The sequence below is a fragment of the Carcharodon carcharias genome, chromosome 11 (genome assembly GCF_017639515.1).
Source record: "Carcharodon carcharias isolate sCarCar2 chromosome 11, sCarCar2.pri, whole genome shotgun sequence".
NCBI classification, from domain to species: Eukaryota; Metazoa; Chordata; class Chondrichthyes; order Lamniformes; family Lamnidae; genus Carcharodon; species Carcharodon carcharias.
This window is the reverse complement of record NC_054477.1, coordinates 37,555,538-37,572,815: the sequence shown is the minus strand read 5'-3', so window position 1 is coordinate 37,572,815 and position 17,278 is coordinate 37,555,538. Positions and strand designations below refer to the sequence as shown.

General features: G+C 45.0%; 1 protein-coding gene across 1 annotated transcript in view; it reads right to left on the bottom strand.

Annotated features, from left to right (window-relative positions):
- Positions 1 to 2,409: 2,409 nt before the first annotated feature.
- The window catches only part of LOC121283867 (short transient receptor potential channel 4-like), a 57,907-nt gene continuing 43,038 nt past the window's right edge, over positions 2,410 to 17,278 (bottom strand). Inside the window, exons 6-11 of the mRNA XM_041198668.1 lie at positions 15,215 to 15,410; positions 14,450 to 14,656; positions 14,280 to 14,321; positions 3,794 to 3,883; positions 3,013 to 3,162; positions 2,410 to 2,970 (exon numbers count right to left, since the gene is read on the bottom strand). Coding sequence (XP_041054602.1) covers positions 2,410 to 2,970; positions 3,013 to 3,162; positions 3,794 to 3,883; positions 14,280 to 14,321; positions 14,450 to 14,656; positions 15,215 to 15,410 — 1,246 coding nt within the window. The remainder of the gene's footprint in view (positions 2,971 to 3,012; positions 3,163 to 3,793; positions 3,884 to 14,279; positions 14,322 to 14,449; positions 14,657 to 15,214; positions 15,411 to 17,278) is intronic.

Below are 17,278 nucleotides of genomic sequence, written 5' to 3'. Positions count from 1 at the left end.
TTGGCTACTTTGTTGATTGAAGGTCTTCATAGTGGCAGGACTTGCTATCTCAATTTCAGTCGAAGTCAGCAGGAACATTTATCCTGTATAGTAAAATGCATCTCCCAATGAAGCAACTTCAACCTGAGATTCAAGTTGTGTTGCTCAGTAAGTTGATGGAATAACTGAATGAAGGCAGCAAGTGGGGATAATGCAACTGGCAATTGAGAAACAAATACATTTTAAAGATCTATGTTCCAAATCATACTTCCAACCAAACTAAACATTTATGATGCAATTAGTAGTGATGTAAGATTGCCTCATAGAAGCATTTCTTATGCATCTGATACCTTAGTGCTGGATTTTCTACACAGAATTCAGGAAAACACTGTCACTCTGCTATAGTTTGAATTAGGAATCACACACAATAGATTCAGAATTTTGACTTACTTCAGTATTTTAGCTAGAAATGCAATGGGTGGAATGGGACTTCTGCCTGGTTATTTGCACTTGCATTAACACCATCCCAAATTGCAGGGAGGAGGTCATTTTGTTGATGGGAGGTGGCACTCACACCAATAACTGTATACTTGGAACACTCACTCCACAGAGCCAGCAGGATTTCTGAGTGATGCTGCTCCCTTGTTGATCTGAATATACAACAATTTTTCTTGGATTAATTACTATTCAAATATGACACTGTGGGACCCAATACCGCTATGCCTGCTACACTTCAACAGAGATGTTATGGTGGCAGAGTTAGTTGGTTTGGGGGGCAGGGTGATGGGGAGGATTGGTATGGAGAAGAAGCACTGGCCTCACCAACAACAGAAATTGTCTTTAGGGTCAGAAAGAAGCAGAAATCTGGTCGGAACAGGTCATGATCCCTATGCTTCCGATTCCCTCCCCACCCCCAAATATTTCTAACATGATTTTTATTTATAACCTGAATCCCTGACTACAATATATTATCAATATACTCGTTTTGAAGGTTTGAAATTACACTACTGTTACCAAAAGTTCCCTTGACCATACACAAAGTGTGGCCTAGTATGGCCTTCGATAGTTCTTGCCAATGCCAGTCCAGGGCTGAATGAGAGAACACGCCAGATATGAATGTCACTTGAAATCTACTTCATTGTTTTTGGGGAGACACCTGTCGTCTTCTTGACCCCACAATCTGTAATACAGCTGAGGCCAGGAGTTCATTGGAATGCGGAACTGAATCTACAGGACACGAGTGTATGATTCAGTGCTTCATTGTGTCACCAGCTTCTTTTATAGTAATGGTTTATGTGTAACTGCTAATGTTTTTGATTGGAAATGTATGAATAATTATTTCTTTTAGATTTTTACTGAAGTTGTGGAACACAATATCATAGATTCAAAACAAGTCTTTATAGTATGGAAAAAAATATTAGAGGCTTAAACTATGAGGAAAGGTTGCATAAACTTGTATTTTATACCATTGAGAATAGGAGATTGAGGGATGATCTGACTGAGGTGTTGAAAACATTAGAAGAATTTGATAGGCTGGATATACATAATCTATTTCTTCTAGTGGGGGAAATCAGATCGGGGGGCATAAGAGTTAGACCATTTAGGAGTGAAATCAAGAAGCACTTTTTCACTCAAAGGGTAGGAGAAATTTGGAACTCTTGTTCCTCAAAAGGCTGTAGATGTTGGGACAACTGGGAGCTTTCAAGAATGAGATAAACAGATAAACAGAGGAAAACAAGGGATATGGAGCAAAGGTGGGAAAACATAGATAACGTGTAAATCAGCCATGATAGGACCTGAATGACCTACTTCTGTTCCTAATATTCCTATTACTTGTATCATACTATTTTTATGTATTTAAGCAAATATTTGTGCTTAGTTTTATACTATGACATTTAGTTAAACAATCTAGGACGCTAATGATTTGAACGAAACCTATGATGTACATTCATAATGTGCTCCTGATTTGGTACTTGTGGCAAAACATATCCAGAAAATTAGAAAATACTTGTACATTTCTCGTCCTGTCTCCATCTGCATACTTACAAATGGTGTATATGCATCACCTGAAAAATAACTGATAAAGTTTTACCTTGAATTTATACGTCAAGCTTAGCAATGGAAAGAAGACTGAAAAATAGGGTACTACAGATAGCAGTTAGACCTCCACTTTCAATGGCTGCAATATTTCTTGGGAAATATCAACTTTTCCTCCCTGATTTCTACCCACATTAATTAGAGATTGTCAGTTACATTTTTCCAGAGTTCTACAGACTCACTCAGGTTATTTGCAAAAGCAACATATATGAGCACTGAAAGAATAATCAATAACTTAAAGAAACAAGCATTGCTAATGTGAAGGTTTACCATATCTTCTTAATATAATTCCTTTATTATTATTCTCAAAAGCAACCTGCAAAATAAATACTATTATAATCTCGTTGTCACATAATCACCCTGTGTCACAGTCCATTGATTCACACTGTCTTCATTCCCTGAATCCTTTGCCAGAGTATCCTCTGTTGCTTCTAATGAGTGAGCACTGGTGTTGCCATCAGGAGACTGTCTGTGTGAAAGTGCATGTATCTTTTCTTCTGTTTCTGGCTTCCATGTGTTACTCATATTTAGGTCTTTTATGTCGGAATCAGTCTTGTTGACTACCATTTGATCCAAGCCTCTCATGCCCTCATAGTCAGACCTTTCTTTGTTTTTCAGTAGGCATTCCTCTTGAGTAATTTCCTCAGAAACTGTGTAAATCCTATTGCTTTTCTGCTCTGCATTGCATGGTTTTGTTCTTTTTCGAAAGAATCCTAAATTTTTGATAGAGTCTTTAACAATACTTTTATTGTTTTGCCTTTCCTTGGATATATCAATTGCTTTTGGGGTGGACCCATTGCTTAAGGTATTACATGCTGCTGGAGTGTCTGATATTTTAGACACTGGCTTTGGACAAACCAAAGATGTTAAATCATAAAAGCTTAGCTTGTTCTTCTGTTCATTTGCACGTGTTATTTTCTTTGTTGAAACAGTCACGTGGTCAGTTGCCCAATCTTCACTTTTCAAAATTTCATTGGAATCTGACACCTTTGATGCTGTGCTAAAGGCCTGTGTACCAGGAAGCTTGTTTCCTTTCAGAAGACCCAAAACCTCATAGCGGAAGCTGGAAATATCCTGTTTCAGTTCCTATGATCACAGCAAAAGTCATTTATTTTAATGTATTCAATGATGTCAAAACATAGCCAATAAACAAATATTTTAACAAAATGATCCATTTGCCAACAATATTAATGCTTTTCTGTTAACACATCACTGCTAGAATCAGTAATAATCAGGAAAACTTCAAGTTGCTCAAGCACAGTCTGCAGTCAGCACGAAACTGAACCACAGGTAATGTAAATAATGTAAAGTTCTACTTTAGCAATAGTATGGGATTACAGTTGCTTTACACCTAATATATTGCAACATAAGGACTGTTGCATTACTGGTGTGATCTAATACATCCACCCCAATTGAATAGACACATTTTTAATAATTATAAATTGGTGATGCATCGCTGGTCACCTACTTTATAACTTAGGATAATTAAGATTTCTTCCCACCCTTACCAGTAACTTAGAAGCAGAACAAGTGGTAACACTGGACACTGGACACTTTTGTGAATTGACACTAAAGCATTTCTACTCATGTTTGAGGTTTTACTGGTGAACCTTCTTTTCAACTGGAAATGATCTTTGCCAATTTTTAAGTTATTGCAACTAACACTGTGATTCTTTTTCTAGGAACAGGATTCGGCAAACAACGGTGAGAAAATTACTTTGAAATTCTCTTCAGTCAGCCCTTCTTCAGTTTTTGCATCTCTGATCATTGCAGCAACATATCTTTTCACCAAATTTCTTATAACTTCCTGAAAGACAGGTACAGGCAAAATAAGAATTACTTCATTTTACAGAATAGAACAAAATATGCCTGAGATTATACCGTTAGCACTTTTGAATAAATGTTTATGCTTTTGTACTGTAGCCTTCATATTGAATCATCATTTTAAAAACATTAATAAGTTGTTTGCATTTCAATAAAAAAATACCTATTTGGTGCAGGTGGCTAACATGCCCATTAGTGTGAGAACAGAAGATTGGGAAAGGTTATGGGCGTGTTGAAAAAAATAAACTGGGCTGAATTTTACAGCGTCCTGCTGGGCATGTTTTCAGCGGGCTGGGAGGCACGTGAAATATGTCAGGTAGCTAGCCAACCGCCTTCCCACCGTGCCCGAATTGGACCCCATAATATGGGGGGTGGGGGGTGGGGGGGGGGTGGGGGTGGTAAGCCGCCAACTAGCTTGCCTGCCCTTAGGACTCCATTGCCATAACATTCTGGCCAGTGGTAGGTGGGTCAGAATGGGAATGCCATTTTTTAAACAACTTTGTTGAAAAGATGGGGAAAGGAAAGAGGAGTGCACAACATTTGGGATGAGGGGTGTCCTGTGCACATTCAGTGCCCTTCCCGCCTCCCAAATGTAACTTCCCCTTTGTTCTTACCCACCAGGTCTCCAAAACCCATGCCCCCACCAGCCTCGCCCCTACCCCCTCCCTAGGCTCCCCGATCCTGCCCTGAGCAAAACCCCAGACTTACCTCCCTCCGTTGGCCATGTCCTCTTCATCCTGGGGCCTGCTTGCAGTCTCAGCAGCATCCCCTACTGAGCTCTGATCAGTTGGGATCGTGAGAGTTACCCGCCAATCAGATTAGCTGGCAGCTCTTGAGGGCGGGGCTTCCTCTCACAGAGGGCGGATGTCTGACCCTCAGCTTGTATAGGCTGCAGGCGTTGTGTTATTTCTGCGGAACAGCCTTATTCAAAGTTGGTCGGTTTAGAACCAACCTTTCTTCCTGGGGGTGCTAGCAGTAACCATCCCGCCATGCCCCCTCCCCACCTGTAAAATCCAACCTGCTAATTTAATGGATGCACACATAAAGTATATTCATCAGTTCCATCTGGAAGAGCACAATATTCTTCACTCCCTGTGATTAGCACAAACAGGGTGTTCTCTGTGCAAGAATTGAGCAGGGCCAATGGCTGCACACCCACACAGTTCAGGAAAAGGGAGATCTAGTGCAGACCTTTATCTCCCATGCCACTTTAAAGTGTCTTCAATGCCATCAGGATGAAGGGTCATCACCAAACTGAATCACTGAGCTGCCAACCAAGCAGTGGTGGCTGCTGCCAGTAATACACTGAGGCCCAGGCCCAGGATTTTTGCTGGCTCCTAGGGCACAAGTGAGTGAGGGCGGGATGGGGGTCACAAGGAGGGGGCTGTTGGAAAGAGGGAGGCAGGAGACTTGGTGGCAAGAGCAGGGGGGTGGCTTTCAGCGGCCTGCCCATTCCTGATGCTGGGTCCCTTGATTGGGTACATTGTACCTGTCAATGGGGGATGCACCCCCACCACCCCCCAAGGCTGCAGGCAAACCCGATGGGGTTTGCTGGCTGGCCCTCGGGAGGTATGGGAAAGCCATGCAACTCTCATTAAATCCCTGAGCCATCGCGGAGTTCTGGTGGGCTCATGAATAATTGGCTTTAAGTGGCTCACTAATAAGCCTCATTGCCTTCCTGCTGCTGGTGGGTGATATTCCTGCATCGGATCCTTCCTACCCACAAATTAATTGGGGACAGTTTTCCCAATGTCGGGAATTGATGTAGGTTCTCCCATCCACTCCCTCCGCCATCATTCCGTCCCAGTGGGCTCCACTAAATCCAACTCGTTAGTTCTGTTCCGCTCTACAGGTGTTGCCTGCCCTGCCAGGTATTTCCAACATTTTCTGTTTTTATTTCACAATTCCAGCATCTGCAGTATTTTGCTGCTGTACTGACACTCAATTTCTGGTTTGATGAGCAGATTGCAAATATATGCATAATTTCAGTAGATTTCATTGTTCTGGCTTTGTACCCCAGCATTCCATTAGCTCCTAAATTGCTTTGCAACATGGCCTAGTGATTGAAAGTCATGATTCTGCTGTTATTCTCTTTATATGACATCACAGTGTTCCTTAAGCTACAACATCACACTGCATTTATAAAGTCCCTTTAATTTAGTGAAACATCCAGGCTGTATCCAAAAGAGGACTGGATACTGAGTAGGTGTATCAGAGGAGGGATGGGGAGGTGACTGAGGGGTAGACAAAGAGATAAATTTTCAAGAGAATAGTCAAAGTGGGAAGAGATGTTACAAGGTAAAGGGTTCAAATACGACTGAATGACTGAAGGCTCGACTATCAATGGTGTATTGGAAGGAATAATCGCAAAAGGACAGTTCTGCCTAAATTACTGAAAGAATGTAGGCTTAACAACACTGCAGAAGTGGGATGGTGCAAAACCATGAAGTGTTTTGTAGGCTAGATGGACTTTGAAATCAAAGGGCAGGAGTTTCAGCTCGGCGGTGGGCACGTGCCCGATGTCACTGTGCACTCGTGTGATATTTTGGTTGGTGGACGTGTGCCAGAGTTGGCAGCATGCGCGCTGACGATTAAGAGGCCTATTAAGGCCCTTAAGCTGGTAATTAAGTTGAATTTTTTGCTGCCTGTCCAACCTTATGGCTGGTGGGTGGGCGAAAATGCCAGGAGGCCTTTACATTTTCTGCGAAACCTCATTCACGGGCGGGTGAGGTTTCAATGATTAAAAAAAAATGTTTGGGCAGGATTTTAATAATCACCGTGTAAAGGTGCGTGAGTCTGCTGTGCGGACATTTTTTCTGGATTTTTAACATCTTTAATTTTGTTTATAAAAATCTTCAGCTCCCTGAGGCAACTTTGTGCCTTCAGGGAACTTTCAGTGAGCGCACCCCCGCGCATGCGCAGACTCCAGCGCGCGCGCTCCTCCTGCCCCAACCCCGGCAGCATGGAAGCTCTCAGCGCACGTTTCATGCTGGTTGGCTGTTAATTGGCCAGTTAGCGTGAAATTGTGGTTGGGGCCCGATCGTGGGCGGCGGACTGTCTTCAGGTTGCTTCCAGGCCCGACTGGTCCAACGAGGGGAAAATCCCCCCCACCCCCCACCCCCTGCAGTGTGTTGGGAACGTGAAACCAATGAAGTTTGCTGAAGACAGAGTTGACAGTTGAACAGAAGTTAATGCAGGATATTGGATGAGTTAGAATCTGTGTAAGATAGAACTTGGGAAACTAACAAGAGAGAAGTTGAGCCTGGAAATTATAAAGCATGAATAAAGATTTTGTCACATGTAGGAAAGTGGGGATGGAGATGGACAATATGGTACAGTTCAATGTAAGTTGTCTTGCTGATGGACTGAATGTCCTTGCTTGAGGTTAGAGGCTGTGTATTGTCAGGCTCATGCAGATCAAGGTACAGGATGCAGTCAGGTACAAATTTTCAGTCATAGCTGGAAAGTGGGGAATGAAAATATTGCTTCAGTTGGAGGAAGTCTTGTCTATACCATGCTCAATGATAATGGTGTCTACATGTATCTCATTGCTGTAGGCTTTCCCACCAAGCCAATCTCGGGTGGCCAGCCAACAGATTGTGCTAGATGGCCAACTGATAGTTCTGACAGGATATCCAGTCTGCTTTAAGGGCCAGACCACATTGGAATCTGAATAGCGGGCCAAGGGTGGACATCGAGCACATTACAGCAGCCCAGTCGCTCCAGAATGCTGGAATATCAAGCAGATCGGCTGATCTCCAGATGGGAAGCAAGCATTTCCATGAGGCACCTCCAATCTCTGGGATTATTTGCTCTCTTAAGGCAACAGTGACAATGGGGCAATGATTTAAAACTGGAAAAGAATACCCAGGAATAGCCTCTACTTCCTGCTTTAAGACACTTAAATAGCCTGGGAGTAGCTCCAGTGTGGTCCTGCACACTGCCAAGGCTTAGCACCTGCAGAGAGCCTGGAAAAGAGACAGAAGCCTGGATCCATGCAGAAAGTTGCAAGAGGAAGGGGACAGCAGGCATCCTAACTTTGGGATAAAAAAAATACCTGGAAAAACTCAGCAGGTCTGACAGCATCAGCGGAGAGGAATACAGTTAACGTTTCAAGTCCGTATGACTCTTCATCAGAACTAAGAAATATAGAAATGAGATGGAATATAAGCTGGTTGAAGGGGGGTGGGACAGGTAGAGCTGGATAGAAGGCCAGTGATAGGTGGAGGCAAAGAAGAGATTGCCAAAGATGTCATAGACAAAAGGATTCATCTACATTGGAGAGACTAGACGCAGACTGGGTGGTCGCTTTGCGGAACACCTTCAGTCTGTCCGCAAGCATGACCCAGACCTCCCTGTCGCTTGCCATTTCAACACACCACCCTGCTCTCATGCCCACATGTCCGTCCTTGGCTGCTGCAATGTTCCAGTGAAGCTCAGCGCAAACTGGAGGAATAGCACCTCAACTTCTGACTAGGCACTTTACAGCCTTCCGGACTTAATATTGGGTTCAACAACTTTAGGTCGTGAACTCTCTCCTCCATCCCCGCCCCCTTTCCGATACCCCTTTTCTAATAATTTATAATTTTTTATATATATATATTTTAATATATATTTTTATTTTCCCACCTATTTCCATTATTTGTTAAATGTATTCCTATCCATTGTTTTATCTCTACCTTTTAGCCTATTTCGATCCCTTCCCCCACCCCACCCCAGGAGGGCTATCTGCCACTAGCTTGTCCTGCTTGCTACCCTTAACGCCACCATTAGCACTTTCCTTAGATAATATCACCATCGTCAACATCCTTTGTCCTTTTGTCTATAACCATCTTTGGCAATCTCTTCTTGCCTCCACCTATCACTGGCCCTCTATCCAGCTCCACCTGTCCCACCCCACTTCAACCAGCTTATATTCCACCTCATTTCTATATTTCTTAGTTCTGATGAAGTCATATGGACTCGAAACATTAACTGTATTCCTCTCCGCAGAAGCTATCAGACCTGCTGAGTTTTTCCAGGTATTTTTGTTTTTGTTTCAGGTTTCCAGCATCTGCAGTATTTTGCTTCTAACCTTGGGATAAATGAGTTTCCTTTGCATCCCTCTTACGGTCCTGTTCTTGCACCTCCAAAATATCCTCCTCAGGATATCCAGAGTTTTAAAATCTTCCTACCAGAAAGTCAGGCAAATTGTCCAACAAACTAGAATTCAGTATAAAATAAATCATAAGCCAACTCTCAAAAATCCATTAATCTGGAATATTTCTGGAGCTACTGCCACTTTGCTACATGAAGTTTCTAGGAACTTTACTGGAAAGCTAATTTACACTTCTGGTGGAGTGGAAACAGGTCTAAGGAAATGTTTGGTATCTAGACCTCACAAGGAGAAAACATAAGAGCATAAAAAGATCATATGGCCTATCAAGCCTACTCTACCATTCAATATGATTATGGCTGATTTTGGGTTACATCTCTAGTTTTCTGCTCGTTCCCCATATCCTTTGACTCCCTGAGAGACCAAAATTCTGTCTATTTCAGCCTTAAATATATTAATTGATGGTGCATCCGCAACCGTCAGGGGCAGGGAATTCCAAAGATCCACCTTCCATATTTCTCCTCATTTCAGTCCTAAATTATCAGAACTTATCCTGAACTTGTGCCTCCTTGTTCTAGACTCTCCTATCAGGGGAAACACATACATCTCAGTACATAAACTGTCAATCCCTTTCATGATCTTGGATGTTTCACTGAGATCACCTCTCATTCTTCTAAGCTCCAGAGAATATAGACCCAATGTAGGACAACCCTCTCATCCCAGGGAGAAATCTAGTGACCCTTCGCTGTACTGCCTCCAATGCAAATATATCCTTCTTTGAATGTCAAGATCAAAATTGTACACAGTATTCCAGGTGTGGTCTCACCAAAGCCCCATTCGATTGTAGCAAGATTTCCTTATTCTTGTACTCCAAACTTTTGCAATAATGGCTGGGGTTTTCCGGCCCAGTCACGGGTGGGACCCCCTGTGGGTGAGGTGGTGCCCCAGCCAAAAGTCCATTGACTTGCAGTGGGACCGGGAGATCACGGCAGCGGGCGGGTGAGGAAAATCCCGCCCAATGACCAACATACTGCTTTCTGTACCTGCATGCTAACATTTTGGATTCCTTGTACGAGTACACCCAAGACTTTCTGAATGTCAACATTTACAAGTTGCACGCCTTTTAAAAAATATTCTCTGTTTCTAATCTTATGACCAAAGTGAATAGCCTCACACTTCCCCACACTATTCTCCATCTGTCACCTTGTCGCTCACTCACATAACTATTTCTCTTTGCAGCCTCTTTGTGTCCTCCTCAGAGCTGCATTCCCACCTAGCTTTCGAATGTCAGTAAACTTAGGTACAATACTCCCTGTCTCTTGGTCTAGGAGGGCCGATTTCTATTAATACAACACTTAAAGATTTATACAAATATGAGGTCTGTGGTAGCACCATGTGAAAATAATGGATGGAATTTTGCATGCTTGCTGGTGTTGGGCACCATAGTGGGTGTGTGTGGATTACATGGTGGGAAGGCCAAAAATTGGTTTCAGAGCGTCATGAAACTGATTTGCAATCACCTGCTCCGCCCGTCAATGGAGGGCCACGTTTTCTGCTGCCACACGTCAGGAACTCATTGTCATACATTTGCATGTTAGTATAAGCCCAGCTTGCCAGAATCATTCCATGTCAAATTTACCACCCACATCAGTGGGAAAACACGCCAGCTCAGAACACATCTTGACAAGCATGATGTGCAGAAATCAGCCTTCAGGGACTTGCTTACACCGTGGACATCAGTGGAGCAGAAGATGCTAGAGCCTGACAGCAACAGGACCCTGGAGAAAGGTGGATTGCATGCTGGGTGGACTCTGACAAAGCAGCCCATGGAAGTTGGAAGATCACCGTTGAAGGTCTGCTTTAGGACTTGAGTGGTCTGGAACGGATGCTTATCGAGGGGGTGGAGGGGAAGGTGTAGGTTTGACTGGGAGAGGAAGGTGTGTTAGGGGAGGTGAAGTTGGAAGGGGGAGAACAAAGGTGTCAGATGGGGGTGAGTTTGGGAGGAGGGAGGGAGAATGGGGGAAGGAGGGTGTAAGGTGGTAAAATATGGCAACTGGGGAATTGGTGTAAGGGGGCAGGAAGGTATGAGGGAAGGAGTTTGGTGGGAGGAAGGAGTTCCGAGGGGGGCAGGACTTCGGGAAGAGGAAGGAATTCCTAGGGAGGAAGGAGTACAGGGGTAGGAAGAAGTCTGAGGGGATGAAGGAGTCTGGAGGGGATGAAGGAGTCCCGGGGGTGAGGAACAAGTCCGGAGGGGGGGAAGGGGTAAGGCGGGGGTGGGGATGTCCAGATGAACATGCAATGGAAGGGGTTGTGGAATTGATGGCTGCCTCCTGAGCAGTGAAATGAGGGTGCGTGTGGAAGGAGAGAATGGTGAGAATGAGAGAGGGCAGAGTGAGCCGGTAGGGTGAGAGTGCGATGGTCATGGTAGAAGGGCGGCAAAGGGTGGTTGGTGGAGACTTGGAGGTAGACACGGGCCCTGGGCGTAGGGAGGAGAAGGTTCAGGAGGTCAACGTGGGTGGGGCTGGGATTTTTGGGGAAGTAGGGAACTTACATGTTCACCTGGACATCCCCCAAAAAACGGTACTGGCTGTTCAGCAACAGTGGTAAGTTGGAAGATGATGTCAGGGGGGTCGACAGTGTTGGGGTAAAAGACATGGGTAACTGGGGGAGAGGGAAGGGCAGGGGAGCTGGTCAAGAACTTTTCAACTACCATGTTTGTCAAATCTAAAGTGGGTGGAGCCTCATGTTGGACGGGCACAGATGCTGCATGGGAGTGTGATCAGTGGACGGGCGGAGATGCAGGTCGGCTCAGATAGACAACTGAAAGAGAACCCCAGCAGGCATCATTGAAAATACTTGGGGCATTAAGATGAGTGTGATGGAGGAAGTCTCTGCATGCATGGGAGAATGCTTGCATGAGGCTCCAATAAACCCTGCTACACACACACTTCTCCCTCCAGAATCACTCGTGGGCTGGCTGCTTGCAGCTGAAATGCTAGTTTGGGGGTGGGGGGGGTGGAATGCAGTGGGAGGACTCGGGTGCCTGATAATGAAGCTGAAAGACAACAGTACACATCATTCAGTGAAAGAGAATATATTTTCAGGTTATAAAGTGACAAAATGTGTTCACCCGTGAAACCAAATGTGATCAGAATTTCTTAACTTTTCTAGGCCTAATACTTCTGGGTGTTGCCCTGACATCCACGGCAGGGGTGGAGACAGTCTGTACAATGGTTGGCCCTGTTACCTCTGACGACTTAGGCTTGGGTCCTCTGGTTAGCCAAGGCCTTGGGAGCCCTGGCTTACCTTGGCTGTCCTCCTTTTGACCAGCTGCTCCTTCTGCGGTGTCAGAGGATGAGGTTGAGGGGATCACAAGCAAAGGGGACTCGGAGGGAGCAGACAGCCTCTGAATTCCTGAGCGAATGACCCAGTGGTGTCCAGCTGCCGCTCCTCCTCCCTTTGGATGGCCGAGGGCCCCAGCCTTACTCCTTGAGGGGAAGCAGCACCTGGAGTGACGTCGAGGTGCCCTGTTTCCCTCTCGCATTGCCACTGCAGGTAGTCACCCATGGCTACTGTGATGGAGTGCAGGTCTGCGTGCATCTCCGTGTTCTGCTGGACCAGGATCTCCATGGCATCCACCATCCTTCCCATATAGGCTTCCAAGTGCACACATGTGGGCACCACTTCATCAGAGAGTAGGCGGACGCACCCCGCCGACTTGTGTGCAACTCTGTTGAAGGCTTCCAACAGCCCTGTGTGTCTTCCCCCGCCTTCTGCTGACTCTCCATGATGAGCTGGAAGGCTGAATCCAGAGGCTCATCACCTGATGTCGGACCTGACAGATGCCTTTTCCTCAGCAGCCCTCCGAGTGCCAAGGAGCTCAGTGAACCTGCCTCTTCCTGCTGCAGACACACATCCTTGCGGTGACCACCAGATTGTGAATCTGAGCCTGCTCTAGATCTAGGTTCCACCAAGGTGTGTGTCAGCGCTGGTGCAGGGTGTGGATAAGCGCTGTCATGTATCTTCTGGCTACTTACTTCCAACTCTTCAATGAAGGAGGTAGCCTCTTAGCAGGAGGTGAGGACCTGGATGGAGCTGAGGGACTGGCTGGCTGAGGTGTCGGTTGCTTGACCGAGCTCCCTGTGAACCAAAGTAGATAATAACTAGTGTATGGCAGCAGAGTCAAAAGCAGGAGAGTGAGCATTCATATTTGTGTTGAAAGAGGGACGATGGGGTGCAGGATCCTCACGTGGTGTTCACCGCTGACCTTAGTGTTTCCACAGGCACAGTGCTAGTCCTCACCCATTAATGCGATGGCTCGTTCCTCAAAGTGAGTGAGGGGCCTTATGTGGGCTACTCCAACCCCGGTCTGGGACCTCTCCCTGGTGTTGTCAATCAGTGTCTCCTGCATGAAAACAGATGTAGGGAGTGTGAACTGGACGCATGGCACTACATGGAATGTTTATGTGGTGAGCGGAGCCATGGTCGGAATGAGGACATCAGCACGACAGGGAATGGGCCTGATGGAGATGCGAGAGTATGTGAGAGAGTTAGTGGTGTTATCCCTTGAGGTGCGAGATCCCTGTGAATGTGTGATGGATTTGTGAGTGTGTGAGTTGAGAGTGATGAGAAGTGTGACTTACCCTGGCAGAACGGATGAGACCATATATCTTCTTTCAGCAATGGGTGGCTGTCCTCTTTTGCAGGGCGTGGGCATTGGCCACCACTGCCATCTCCTCCCATGCTGGATTGGTCACTTTGCTTGCTGGCCTTCGCCCAGAGTGGGGTCTGAGGACATCATGGCCAGCCTCCACTGCATCCAAAGGGCCTTCCATGGATGCACCACTGTGGGGGAGGTGGTGGAGGCTGCAGTCTTCTTGCCTTTTGGGGCCATGTCTTCTGTGCAGCAGTCCTGGGCTTGGAGCACTCAGAGGTGTGTGCGCAGTTGCACTTTAAATATGGCGCCTGGTGTGAGAAAGTGATGTGGTGATGGCATGGCGGGCAAATCAGAGGCTGTCCACCAGCGAAATGGTGTGGTTCCCAGGAATGCATGATTAATGAGGCAGGATCGGAATGATACAGAGTGAAAAGCCGCCATTGTGGCCAGCGGGTATAGTGTTCTTATTCCCACCCACTACTGTACTTAGTGCAAACCTGGGACGATTCTGCCCAATATGACAGATAAGGAAGGAAGGAGTGTATTTTTATGACTTGGTGTAATCTCGGTGCTTTATTAATTTAATTGTTGTAGAAAACCAAAGCGTACTTTAAAGATTTCCCTTACCTGGTACTGGTGGTTTCGTCTCAGATTGTTAGCTGCACGCCTCTTCAAAAGATAAAACACACAGTTGAGTAAAGAAGTAAAGAAACATGCTTTGAAATAGCAATTGTGCATTTTAGCGTTTACGATATTAACGTCTGGTAAAATATGTAGGAAGAAATTACATTTCCTACCCCGAGAGAGCCAAGACTTTCAGGTTTCTTTCGTTTTTGCATGCAGAAAATTTTGAGGCATAAGTGTCTTCGAGTCCATGTTATTAAATACCAGACAGACTTTGGACTTGGAATAATGTTAAAAGGAGTTGGGAGAGTTCCACCTTCTTCAAAATAGCTCATCCAAAGCTTTGTCCTTGCAAATTTCCACTCAATATCTGCATGGTCCTACATAAATCAATCAAATTAAAATGGTGACATTTGAAAATGGTCTGCTGGAATATGCATGAATTGCAGCCTCCCACTCAAATTTTTTGTTTCACTGTTTAAATATAAACAGGTGTTGGAACCTCGGCCATAAAAGACTGATAATTCCTTTCATGCTAATTGTTTATCATTTCCATATTTTTCTGTCATTCATGTTGAATTTAATTTGCAATCATGTTTTAAACCTATAAGGTAATTCTATTTTGATATCTCCATCATAGCAAATTCAAATTAGCTAAGGTCAAACTTTAAAAAAAATACAGGAAAAATATGGAGCATAGTCAATATATGAAATAGAAAGACAGGTGAAGATTTTGGTTACTATCAGAAATGGTCAACTGGGTACATTTCTCTTTTAAATGCCAATCTGCCTATATGCATTTTCCGTTTCTATTTTAGATTTCTAGTGTTTAATTTTTACTCCCTGATTTATACTTAGTTTCTTGGATGAAATATATGTCATCATATTTGAAATAATTCTTTCTTTTTAACAGTAGAAAATATCCAGGAAGAACTCACCGCAATAAGCTGGTAAGAATTGTTCATCATAGCTATCAGCATGTTGAGCAAAACCACAAGAGAGATAACATTGTATGTTCCAAACATGGTGGCACCTACAAACTCTGTGAATTCATGACGAGCCTTCACATTTGTCACATATAGGTTAATGAGACCAAATATTGACCAGAACAGTGACTGGAGAGTTTCAAATAACCTGCAAACAACAACAACCTGAATTTATGCACACAGAAGGAGCAGGGGTATAAGTAATTCATTTAACCCTTCTGACATTCAACAGGCTGGATTGTAGAGGGTGGAGTATTCCCCACACTCACTATCAAACCCCACTATTTAAAAAAGGAGAGACGGAAAAAACAGAGAATTACAGACCAGTTAGCCTAACATCAGTAGTGGGGAAAATGCTAGAGTCTATTTTAAAAGATGTGGTAACAGAACACTTGGAAAGGATTAACGGGATTAGACAAAGTCAGCATGGGTTTATGAAAGGGAAATCATACTTAACTAATCTACAGGAGTTTTTTGAGGATGTAACTAGTAAAATAGATCAGGGAGAACCAGGGGGTGTGGTGTATTTGGAGTTCAAGAAGGCTTTTGATGAGGTCCCAATTAAGGGGCTAATGGGAAAAATTAAAGCACATAGGATTGGGGGTAATATACTGGCATGGATTGAGAATTGGTTGACAGACCGGAAACAGAGAGTGGGAATAAATGGGTCTTTTTCCGGGTGACAGGTGGTGGCTAGTAGTGTACTGCAGGGATCAGTGCTTGGGCCCCAGTTATTCACGATATATATAAATTACTTGAATAAGGGAATCAAATGCAATATTTCCAAGTTTGCTGACGACACAAAACCGGACAGGGTTGTGAGTTGTGAGGAGGTTGCAAGGAGGCTTCAGGGTGATTTAGATAAGTTGTGTGGCTGGGCAAATGCATGGCAGATGCAGTATAACATTGATAAATGTGAAGTTATACGCTTCGGTGTGAAAAACAGAGAGGCAGAGAATAATTAAATAATGATATATTGGGAAATGTGGAAGTATAAAGGGATCTGGGTGTCCTTGTACACCAGTCAATGAAAGTTAATAGGCAGGTGCAGCAAGCAATTAGGAAGGCAAATGGTATGTTGGCCTTCATTGCAAGAGGATTTGAGCTCAGAAGTAGGGATGTCTTACTGCAGTTATACAAGGCCTTGGTGAGACCACACCTGGAGTACTGCATGTAGTTTTAGTCTCTCCCCCTAAGAAAGGATATACTTGCCATAGAGGTAGTGCAGTGGAGGTTCACTAGGCTGATACCCAGGATGGCAGGACTGTCGTATGAGGAGAGATTGGTTCAACTGGGCCTGTATTCACTAGAGTTTAGAAGAATGAGAGGGGAATCTGATTGAAACGTACAAAATTCTAACAAGGCATTGAGATAGAGGATCAGCCATGATCATATTGAATGGTGGAGTAGGCTCGAAGGGCCGAATGGCCTACTCCTGCTCCTAGTTTCTATGCTTCTATACTGCCTGCCTGACTGAAGTCAGTCCTCAGCCCATCCACCTGAAATCCAGCTGCCCCGCAGCAATATTACACCGGGAGCAGCTTTAATTGTTTCAGAGCAGGACTTCTGCCTTTATTTGGGAGGAAGTTCTGCCCTAGAGAACCGCTGGCCAAGCTGATTGGCCGGCAGCTCTGTTGGCCCAGCAGCGGCAAGGTCAAGCAGTGGCCACTGATGAGACTACAGGCAGTCACCAAGAAAGAGAAGTGATGGAGTCCGGACCTAAAGCTAAGTCTGGGATTTTGGATGGGCCTGGCTGGCAGAATTGGCATGGGGGGATGGGGGAAGGGGCAAGGGGCATGGCAGGGTGCCGCTGGGGTGGGGGGGTGGGGCGCGGTGCATGGGTAGGGTTAAAGGATGGGAGGGATATGATCGTGTGGAGGTGCCTCCCATGGGTGCACAGAACCCCTCCCCCTTCATTCCTGACAGCAGCACGGACTCCCTGTCTTTCCTCCACCTTCCCCTGCCAGACATAAAACAATGGCGGAGGCAGAATGAGGCCCTTAAGTGGCCTCAGGG